Here is an 11,849-nt window from a genome sequence, read left to right as displayed (position 1 = left end):
CTCCCTGGCGTAGCTTAGCGTATCTCCCGCGTAGTTTCATGCCGTGCGGCCCCCGATCTGGCCCCGCCGAGAGCCCAGATCGCGGGTCCGGGTGCGCTCTGATGTTCGTTATGCTGATGCATCATCTATGCTTTCCGATTTAATTGTCATATCCTACGTCGATCTGATTTCCGTGAGCTATTCTGTGCTCCGTGAGGGTTGCTTAGTATTGTAGCCATCCACTTCAACAAATTTCTCTCTAAATTATCGGAGGCCCAAGGGTACAGTTGCTTACTGGTGACTGTCATTTGTGGTGTTTCCTATCTTGTTAGGTAGGGGAGTTCAGACAATGAAGCCTGACAGAAGGATAATGAGCCCCCTCACTTCTGTGAGTCCATATTGACAGCTGCCCCTGCGCCAAGTGCTATAAGCGAATAGTGTTACCTGAATTTACCCTTATACTGTCAAGTTCAGCATGCTGATTTCTATGGTGAAAGCACCGATTTTCTTACCTCTTCATTTCGGTGAGTGTTAAAGGACAGAAAATGCAATAGAGAACTGTGAGTCACATCGCTTGGGTGTGCGCAGGACATGACTTCCAGCACCCTAAGTAATGATCAGCTTTAACCCCAATCACTTTTACTACTGGTTTACTGTTTCCTATCTTAAATAGCATAATAATTTGTAAAAGCCATCCTCCTATGTCATTGTAAGTTAACAAGTTAAGTCAATCAACATAGAATTCAACATCATTTATGTTATGATTTGAGGCCACGTACACCACCTGCAATCTGAATTCTCAACATTCCATCTTCTCTATTCTGTCATTATATTTCTGCTATGACAATGGGTATGCCTCTGCTACCTATGTGTTGTACAACTCTATAATCTTAATACTAGTTTACAGTTTGTATCTTAGAGACCATGATTTGTGAATGTCATCCTCCAATGTCATCAACTTTAACTAGTTAAGTCAATCAACATGGATTAAGTACCCAATCTATGAGATCTCATTTTTATGATTTGAAGCCGCAAACACCACCTGCAATCTGAATTCAGATCATATCACCTTCTCTGGTCTGTTATTATATTTATGTTATTACACTGGGTGTGTCTCTGCTATCTATGTGTATACATCTGTATAATCTTTGGATTCATACATTATTGGCATCTCTTTCAAGCCAAACCTTTGATTTCATACATTACTAGCATTTGCGTTGTTCATCTGACACATGGACGATGCAATCTAACTGTGAGAACATTTTTGCGCAACCTAATGATTGCAGCTATTCCTGACTGGTATAAGAAACCCAGCAGTTTCAGAAAAAAAAAATACTTGATGTGCATAAGCATACTGTGCAGTTTATTACACGCCAAGCAAAAACGTGATGTTCAGCAAAAAAAATCATTGCAAAGCTTTAATATACCTTTTAAAATATCTTTGCTGATTCTTTTCTTGGCATTACCAGAACTGAACCATGGCGAAGATCAAGCCAAAGGCATTGCTGGCACAGAGCAAACAGAAGAAGGGCCCTACTCAGATCGGCCTGGTGAGGATCATCACCTACATCGTCCTCGGCGCCCTAGCAGTGTCCTCCGTCTACTATGCCTATCAGTACTGGCAGAGCAAAGGACCGGCCGTTGCGGCAGCAGCAGCAGAAGGCGCTGTGGGGAACTAAGACCCAGGAATGTTGTTGATTTCGCTGCTGTTGTTGTGTTGTGTTGTCGGTTTTTTCTGGTGTTCGCGGTCCGGTAAATTTGTGATACATTGACAGAGCACGCGACTACTAGTCCCCCTGTAAATTGTCTTAACATTTATACTTATGTTTCTTTCTTTGACATGGAGTTTGTGGTGGCTCCGTTGGTAGTGTTCTCTTCTGCTCAGATAAACATACCAGGGCACAAAAACTCTTCCCAGGTGGAACGTGCACGCCCTTTTTTTTTTTGAACACAGTATAGACGCAAGTGCTCATATACACGCGCATACACTCACCCCTATGAACGCACACACGCACAGCCTACTCCTATGAGCAGCTCATAAAGACTGAGCTGGCATATCATCTTGATATTTACGAAGTCATCATAGGCACCTTCATTGTCGACGAGAACGTCTCCTCTAACCATCCAACCACAAGCTGGTTCGCGGAACTGTTTCTCTTGTATTCTGGCTATGAGGTGGGCCCAAATAAGGTTCAAAGACGCCTCTAGACTTGGTGAGATTAGGTTCTAGTGGAAAAATTCTTCGCACCTCACTCCACAATGTTTAGCACCAACAACAAGATTCTTAGCACCAAGTTTTGACCAACATTGGCCATGCTGTAAAACTGAAACTGTTCCTCGATAGTTATAGAGAATTCCGGGTCAATTTGTAAGCAAAAACAAGCATGCAATGTTCTTCTGCAAGAACAATGATGAAGTAGGCTATGCCTCTGCTCCGGCAATAGAAGCAGAGGACCTTGTGCAGAAGAACTTGTTTTCAAATTCGCGAACATTTTCTTAAATTTTGAACATTTTTCTAAACTAGTGAACAATTATTTTGAATGGGCGAATATTATTTTAAATTTGGGAATAAGTTTTGAGATTTATGAATTTTTTAATTTGATTGCATGAATCCTTTTTGAATAAATTAACATTTTTGACTGAGTGGCACATTTATTTGAATCGACGAACATTTTCTAAATTTTTGGGAATAAAATTTGAAAGTTGCAACAATATTTGAATTTTGTGAACACTTTTTTGGAGTTTGCAAACATTTGTTAAAATTCACACACATTTTTCATAATCATCAATATTTTTATTTCCCAAATAGTTTTTTTTTCAAAATCACGAACATATTCTGAATATGCAAATATTTTTTTTACTTCATGAACGTTTATGATTTCCCAAACATTATTTTCGAAATTATGAATATTTTGTTACTTCGAATTATTTTTATGATTTTCCGACATTTGTTTTTCAAAATTTATTTTTTTGAATTTTGGGACTTTTATGATATCCTGAATTATTTTTAAAAATTGAACAGTAAAGGAAGAATAATAAGAAAAAGATGAACCAACAAAACGTTGGATTACAACAGCATTAGAAAATCCATCTCCTTTTCTTTCCTTTTTTTTGAGTGAAGCTAACCTACGTCGTCCTGGATCAAATATGACATCGAGGTGCCATTAACCTCATATAACCGAAGCTCATTTTGGAATTTTATCTCGGGCGATCGTATGTCTCGCTTATGCGTGAAAGAAGAACGCATCGCTTGCAGGAAACCAGTTGTGGGCCGACCCAGTTACCATGTGGTTTGGCACATTGATGTCATGCGCGTATTTTTTATTTGTCATACATTTTTAAACTACTATATACATACACTGTGAAAAAGTAAAATTTTAATGTTTTGAAGTAATCAACACACAACTAAAAAAATCTTTAGGCATTGTACATAAAGAAGTTTGTTCAACACACAACACTCAACTTTAAGAAGAATTTCGTACCATTAAAACAAATGCATGTGACATTTAAAAATGTTCACGCGTGTGAAAATATGTGGCAACGTTTATGGAAACGCTATACAGAGCCAAAAAATGATCACTTAATTCTTAAGAAAGATTCATACTATCCAAAAATGTCTACGTTATTTTTTCTAAATGTCACATTTTTCAAACAATTGTTTTGTGACATTAGAATAGCCAATTAAAAAAATGTTTCACATAGTTAAAGCAATTCTTTTTTTATCATACAAAAATAGTTTCAACATGTATTTGAAAAATCTTTAAGTCATGTTCAATAAATTTTAAAAATTGTTTGAAATAATATAATCATGGATTTCAAAATGTTAGACGTACATAAAATATGTTACATGTATACAGAGGGCTACTCGACAATTAACGTCCACGCAACTGTAGGACGACGCGGTGCGTACGGGTCAGTGGGCAATATGCAGATTTCAAGCAAGAGTATTTCTTGTGGCATCTATGATTGTTTTCATCAGCATAGGTGATCCATCTACCCTGGAAGCGCTCGCGATCTGAGAGGCTCTTGCGTTACCAGATGATCTTAACCTACATCGCATTCATGTGGCTTCGGATTGCAAGAGGGTCGTTGAGGACATCCAGAAGGGGAGTGCAACCAGATATGGTGCAATCGTTCAAGAGATACAACTTCATTTAGTTTCTTCTAGTGCTTGTAATATAGTCCATGAATTTAGGAGATCAAATTTTGATGCTCACAATCTTCCGAAGAATGGTTTATCTTTGGGGCTGGCCACCATGTCTGGCTAGATCAGCCCGAAGAAATTCCCTTCGTCCCCATTGTGACGGTTGAATAAAACTTCATGAGATTGTCTAAAGAAAAAACAGCAAGGCGTTAGAAACAAGGCGCCTCTTTCTCTGTCCAATCCAAAGCCTCAGACTGTCGCCTCCTCTCTTCCCCGCCTTGTTTGTAACGCCTTGCTCCGTCGTCAGCTCCGATCTTGCCAGAGGCTGACCATAGCATGGAGATTGCGAGAGCCGCTGATGCATGCTTCCGTCTCTCCGCGCGGGTTTTTTCCCTGGTTGTGCGATAGTCTGCCAGATATGTGATCTGTGTACTGATTTTGCCCCCTTCCTAAGGCTTTGCTTGGTAGAGGGGGGATTTAGCCCCCAAGGGGGTGGGGGATTTCAGAGGATTTGGTGAATCCTTTTTTCCACCCAATCCCCCCAAATCAGCTTGAATACCCAATCCCTCTGCTTTAGGGTTTCTTTCTTTATAATATGCTCCAGTAGGCCCATACCTAACAACACTGATTTTTCATCCTCCGATACTTGACCATAAATTATGGTATCTCTACTCTTATAAAAAGCACAATTTGTGATGATGGTGTGCCTGTCATCTACCAATCTTGACCGTCTGGTCTGCATCTAACGCATCTGATGCGAGCTCCAACACTTTTGCAAAAATACCCCGCCACTCTCTTCATATTATTTTCAGAATACCCCTTTGTCTCTCCATTCAAGACCCATCCAGATCCATCCCACGCCACTATCCTCTAGCCAGCAATGGAACTCCGATCTTGTGCGTCGGCCGCTACCGGCGACGGCCGCCCCCAATGCCTCGGGTGCCTTCTGTCGCCGTAGCTACCACGACCACGATCTCGTCTCCTCTGCCCACTTTCCCGTCTCTCCTCGCCGTCTCCTCTGGCCCCCGCCCACATCTCCTTGGAGGCCGACCGCTGCAAGTATACCGCGGGCTACGCACTGCACATCCTCACCGGCGGCGGCGCCGCAGCTCAGGGTAGCGCGAACAGGAGCTCCGCTGGGCTTTACTGTTCCCGTGGCAATCCTCACCTCCACCACCCTCGATTCCGGCGAGCGGCGGCTCCCGGCACCTAACCGCCGCTCCAGGGACCTCGCTTGTCCGCTTAACCTCCGCCCCGCGGCCGATATGGCGCGGGCCGCCGTATAGGGCATGCTGCCTTCGTCGTTTTCTCCGCACAGCCTACATACTCGGCGACAGCAGCTCTGTCCCGACTACGCGCGTCCTCATCCCCGACGCCGCCCGACTTCTGGCGCCCTTGGCTGCTCCTGCCATCCTCCCTGAGCTGCCGCACTCGCCCACCTCTCTCCGAGCTTCACAGGTAGATGCCGGCATCCCCATTGTCTCCTCGGGCGCACACCAATTGTTCGATTCATTGACCCAACTAGGGGTGGGCATAAAAACTGATGAACCGAAGACCGAACCGAAGCCGAAACCGAAAATACCGAATTTCCGGTTTTTCTCACTATTATAGAAATACCGAATTTCCGGAAATACCGAAAATCAAACAAGTCACATCCCGTCAAGCAAGTATTATTGGGATGTTGCCAATCCGCCGATGCATCGGCCAAAGCAACATAGGCGGAGTTATCTGCATGAATGACTTCCACCTCATCATCAACCCACTGGATCAAAAACTGGTGCATGGTGGACGGCACGCACTGGTTTGCATGAACCCAATCATGGCCTAGTATGACGTTGTAATTACCTTGCACCTTGGCGACAAAGAACACAGTAGCCAAAGTCTTGCTTCCGACTGTAAGCTCCACATACATCACACCTTTGTCTTTAGTTTTCTCTTTGCCTTCGAATCCATTGAGCACCATATTCGTCTTTATCAACTCTTCATCGGACAAACACGATTTCTTGAAGATAGAATAGGGCATAAGATTTACCATAGCACCACCATCAACAAGCATCCGAGTGAGTGGTGATCCATTGATATGACCTCTGAGGTACAATGGTTTTAGATGCGTTACTGGTTCTTTTGGCTTCTCGAATATTGCATTTTTAGGGCAAAAATCCAGCTGAGCCACTTCCCCTTCTTCATCTACAACATGAAATTTAGCAGGTAAGTAATACACCATATTGATATCCATACGTTCATGAACCGGCGTAGACACATAATCCAACATATCATCCTCTTCCTCAAGTGTATCCACCGATTCTGAAATCTCTCTGAGTGAAGGAGAAGTAATAAGTGTCGCAGACGATGTAATAGCCATCGCATCCTCCTCCTTTGGTGGTGTAGGTACTGCTGTGATAGATGTAGAATCCACTGCATCTGGTATTTGTTTAGCCCTCCACACTTGTTTGACAGGCACCATGGGTCGAGTGTCATTGAACAACTTATCCCTTTGCTTCTCGGCCTCCTGTTCTGCCATCCTTTGACTTCTTAACCTCTGTAGTTTCTTCTTTTGTGTCTTTGAGCCCTGGAGGACACCACTTTGGATGAGTGTATTTATGATCTCTCGCCTTTACTTGGCTGGTGCTTGCTTCATGGTCATTAGCCAAGTGCTTTGGCGCGATAGCAAGTATCGACTCGGTCGGATTGGTATGCACAATCGGCTGTTGTATGGTGAATATTTCAGTGCCCAAGATGAGTGAGTCGGCATTGATTTCTCCTTTCCTTTTCCTGACTCGACTGCTGCAACACTTGGTGACTTAACACGCCATTCTTTTGGACTTTCCAGATGCATGAAATTTCCACCCGAGCACACCTTTTTACTCGGATGGAATCCAGTCGGATGGAATTCACTCGAATGGAACTCAGTCGGATGGGATTCACTCCGATGGAATCTACCCAGCCATATTTTTTCACTTAGATAGTTCCCACCCGGGCGCATTCTCACACTCAGATAATATCCACTCTATCGCATATTTTGACCAGCCGATTGATAGTTATCGATGTTCAGTTGGCCATTATATGAGTAGTCAAGTCGACCCCAAACAGAATATCGTTGTTCTTCTGGAAACGACGTCATTGGCCCAGCCGGCTTCATATACCGACTGAACATATCCGCTGACGGTGACCTTGGTCGCTTCAAGTCTGATGGCCGGTTAGAGCTAGAACCAGACGACTGGTTGGCATACTTGGATAGCAACATAACAAAAGTTGGCTTGATCCTCTTGCGATGTACTTTAGCTTCATTCCTCTTCTACTTGTCAACTTCTGGACTCTTGGGCTTGACAAACTTAACACTTTGCATCTATCTAGAAACAGACTTGAAACCAAACATCATGTGTGTGTTTCTGCTCAACCAGGCTAGAAGGGATGCAGTCAAAACAAACTATATGAAGAAAATGGTTTTTTACTTGTGCCCAACTCAGTTGCATATGCTTCCACTAAAAAAAATTAGTTACATATGCAAATATGCCAAAAATAATGCAACCTACCAAACTCCTTCTAACTACAACAAGTTTTGCTCGAATCGAGGGAGGGATAGGCGATGAGGGCACCGCGCCTTCGGCTCGCTTCAGTGCTTGTAGTTGTCGCTAGATGGTGTATGGATCTGAATGTAATTTCTATCATTTCTGAGTAAATAGCATAAAGCTACTACTTTACAGGCTAAGGTTCCAAAAAACTACCAAATTTTAATTTTTCGTTGATAACTACCAAGTCAGGGGTTGGCTGTTTCAAAAAACTCAAATTGTCCAATGCTTTATTATTGATCTTGATTATGACAGTTGGGGCCCACATGTAAGAAAACTGATTGTTTGACTGTTTGTTTGACCGTTAAATGACATATAGGGCCCATATGTCAGTGTCCCTGCAAACTTAGAAAAGCAACCAGGTCCTCCAAACAAATTGAAAAAAGCCATCGGGTCCCTCCCGTGCTCAAGATCGACAGGAGCGCACACCCGCCGCTCTGCTCGCCGCGGAGCTCCCTCCCGTCGTGGCGTCCGGTGCGCATAGCAGCAGAGCTCCCTTCCAGCGCCGCCACACATCTCCCTCTTGTCGTCTGTCGCCCGTCGAGTGCGCTCCGCCGCGGAGCTTCCTTCCCGCGTGTGTGCCGGCTGCCGCCTCCCTGCCGGCAGGCGCCTGCAGCCGCCGTGAGCTCCCTGCCGTGCGTCCTCTCCCTCTCCCTCTTTCTAGGGCGTGGCGGCCCGAGCCTCTGGCCATGGCGTTCGGCTGGCGGCAGCCCATGCCCCTGGGCGCGGCGGCCGGAGTCCCTGCCCCCTGGCCATGGCGCGTGGTTGGCGGAGGCCCGTGCTCCTGGGTGCCGGCTGCTCCTCGCGCGGCGCTCCTTCCCGGAGTCAGCCCTGGCTTGGCGTGTGGCGGGGTGGCGGAGGTGGTGGAGATCGGGCCTTGGTCAGGAGAAGAAGGGAGGGAAGAAAAAGATAAGAGGAAGAAGAAGGATCTGACATGTGGGTCCCATATGTAAGATAACGGTCAAAGAAAACAGTCAAACAAACGGAATGTTTAAGAGTGGGTCCGACTCGTCAGAATACGGTTTAAACTGCTAGTGACGAGCATTTTGGGTTTTTTGAAACAGCCAACCCCTGACTTGGTAGTTATCAGCGAAAAAATAATATTTGGTAGATTTTTAGAACCTTAGCCTGTAAAGTAGTAGTTTTATGCTATTTACTCATCATTTCTAGCCGTTTGTACTATCATGATTGATGATCAATAGATTGAAAGTTTTTCCAAAAAAAAAACTTTTCTGGACTTTGGGCATGCCCATTGGTTTGGTGTGCGATGTCCTCACATGGTCGAGAACGTGCATGGTTGCACTTGCATGCATCATACACGGAATCAAACGTATATGCCACATGGAGTTATCATACTAGTATTTTTCATCTTTTTTTATGAGCACCTTCGAGAGATTGAGTCAGCATATCATCTTGAGATTTACGAAGTCACCGTAGGCGCCTCGTCGTTAACAGGAACGTCTCCTCCCACCGAAAGCGCATCGCCGAAAATCCTGAAATAAATTCAGGAATAATGCGAGCATCAGGATTTGAACCCTGATGAGTTAAGAATACCCTTGTCCACCTAACCATCTCAACCACAGGTTGATTCGCATACTAGTATATCCCATCTAGCTGGACTACTGGAGTACATGTTAGTTGGGAGTCGAGTGGGCAACGAGCTCGTCTCGTTCCTCTCGAAATGGCTGCTTGGCCGCGGGACCTGTGGAACAATTGGTCCATCCAAATCCTGGTGCTCCTCAGCCTCGTTCTCCAAGTCACCCTCTTCCTCTTCGCCGGGATCCGCCGGCGTGGAGCGCACCCTGTGCTCCGGTTCCTGCTCTGGCTGGCGTACCAGCTGTCCGACTACACGGCGACCTACGCACTCGGCCACCTCTCCCTCAAGGGCGCGCCGCGTGATCACCCGATCGTGGCCTTCTGGGCTCCGTTCTTGCTGCTGCACCTGGGAGGCCCCGACAACATCACCGCCTACTCTCTGGAGGACAGCAAGCTCTGGAAGCGCCACCTGCTGCACGCCATCCTCCAGGTCTTGGGAGCCGTGTACGTGCTCTACGAGCACGTCGCGGACGAGGGGGCTTTGCTCCGGCTTGCCTCCGCCTTGATGTTCGCCGTCGGCGCCGTCAAGTACGGCGAGAAGACATGGGCGCTCATGCGCGGCAACCTGGACACCATCCGCGGCTCCGTCAGGAAGCAACCACCCGCGATGCACCGGCATTTCCATTCTCAAGACAGAGTGTTCAAGGATGCGGTATTGGACGAGGAGTCCCTGGTGCGACGAGCGCACTCGTTGTTCCACATCTGCAAGCGCGCCATAGTGGATTACCCGGTGATCGAAGACGACGCAGCGGAAGGACAAGAAGGCGCCACCGAGATGGTGGCCGGGGTCAAGCTATGGCGGCTGATGGAAACCGAGCTGTCTCTCATGTACGACATGCTCTACACCAAGGCGCCCGTCATTCACACGTGGTTCGGCTACTCGGTACGTCTCATCTCGCCGTTCGCCATTGTCGCCTCGCTGCTCTTGTTCAAGCTCGTTGGCAAGCACGCCCACCGTGGGGCTGACGTGAACATCACCTACGTCCTGTACGGCGGCGCATTCTTCATGGAGACGACGTCGCTGCTGAACGCGCTAGGCTCCTCGTGGACGTTCGCCTTCCTGAGCACCACCAGATGGCGATGGCTTCGGTACGCGGCTCTGTGCAACGAGAGGTGGGATCGGCTTAGGCGCCTTGTTGCATATCTTCACCACCTTGTGAGGATCGGAGGAGGAAGCCGGTACAGATCAAGAAGGTGGTCACGCACCATGGGGCAGTACAACATGCTGCACTTGTGCACACGCTCTGCAGGTAGTGCATTGTTTACCACGCCTCTGCTCGGCAGGTTCGCCAGGACAGTGGGGATGGGGCTCAGCGAGTGGTGGAACAGGGAGCATTACTCGTGGGGCATCGAGATGCCCAGCCATGTCAAAGATCGTGTCGCTCAACATATGCTCAAATTGTACATGGATGGGGATGGGATCAACTCACTAGGCATGCTCAGGAAGAGGTGGGGCGAGGAGCCGCTGCTTCGCAAGGGCTTGCTCCACGGCATCTCGATGCCCCACGGCACCTCGGCACCTCGGCAAGGGCTTCGCAAGGGCTTCGCAAGGATTCGCTCGGTGTCGAGTTCCAGGAGTGCATCATCATCTGGCACCTCGGCACCGACGTGTTCCTGGCCAAGAGTGACCGGGGCGAGGACGAGGAGGCGTCTCTCGACGTCGAGGCAATCCGGGTAATCTCCAACTACATGATGTTCCTCCTCGTGCAACAGCCGGACATGCTGCCAGGACTCTCCCAGAACAGGCTCTACCAGCGAACCTGCGAAAGCCTGGTCAACATTCCTACCCCTGCTAGGCATCAAAGCATGGGCATCTGTGCTAAGCTCAAGAATCTGTTCCGCCTTCACGACGACCCTGGTTCAAAGGCCAGGGTCGCTGACAGAGAGGAGCTCGCAAAGATCCTGTATGACCAGTATGAGAGCAAAGGCTTCAGCCATGATGCTCCTCGTCTCCCCTATGTAGCCAAGCTTGCAAAGCAGCTGCTAACGATGCAGGAGGATGGCACGGCCGACTCGGTGAAACTTGTCCTTGATGTGTGGACGAATATCCTTTTCTACGCGAGCAACAAATGCAGCAGGAAGGCCCATGCCTAGAAGCTCAACAGTGGCGGCGAGCTGACGACCATCCTGTGGCTCATGGCAGAACACTTCTACCAACTTTATTGTGAGAGAACTATCAAAAACGAGAAGGATCTGTTATCTGCACAAGGACAGGCATCAGCAGTCAGGCAGGGAGATGATGGTATATAGTTCTCACGTGTATTAGCACCATTTTCGCTTCTTTGTATTCTTGATGAAGGCTGAACCCACATAAACTGTATCTTGTTCCCCTCCCGTCTTCAATTAATATCCATATGCATTTGATAATTGGCTGTGTGCATCATGATGATGCAGAGGCCGGAGTGTTTCCCCTTTTCGAAAAAAAAAATGCATTTGATAAGCCTCAGTTGCCTGATTTTTACAGTTGAGTCAGTCAATTTTGTGGATCAGCGAGGGCGCGACGCACGGCAGCCAGACGTGGTGTCGCCGATGAGGCCGAGCCAGGAGCGAGCTGAAATCGG

The 11,849-nt window shown here is 47.1% G+C and overlaps 1 protein-coding gene and 1 pseudogene across 1 annotated transcript in view; both read left to right on the top strand.

Annotated features, from left to right (window-relative positions):
- Window positions 1-1,824, top strand: part of LOC119347699 (peptidyl-prolyl cis-trans isomerase CYP21-3, mitochondrial-like) — a 2,381-nt gene extending 557 nt beyond the window's left edge. The window contains exon 2 of the mRNA XM_037616264.1: window positions 1,449-1,824. Coding sequence (XP_037472161.1) covers window positions 1,458-1,658 — 201 coding nt within the window. The 5' untranslated portion in view covers window positions 1,449-1,457 and the 3' untranslated portion in view covers window positions 1,659-1,824. The remainder of the gene's footprint in view (window positions 1-1,448) is intronic.
- A 7,549-nt stretch (window positions 1,825-9,373) lies between these two features.
- Window positions 9,374-11,538, top strand: LOC119347697 (annotated as a pseudogene).
- Window positions 11,539-11,849: the final 311 nt, after the last annotated feature.

The sequence above is a fragment of the Triticum dicoccoides genome, unplaced genomic scaffold, assembly GCF_002162155.2.
Source record: "Triticum dicoccoides isolate Atlit2015 ecotype Zavitan unplaced genomic scaffold, WEW_v2.0 scaffold73873, whole genome shotgun sequence".
In the NCBI taxonomy this organism is placed as follows: Eukaryota; Viridiplantae; Streptophyta; class Magnoliopsida; order Poales; family Poaceae; genus Triticum; species Triticum dicoccoides.
Note: the sequence above shows the minus strand (reverse complement) of the source record. Positions and strands in the feature narration are given on the sequence as shown.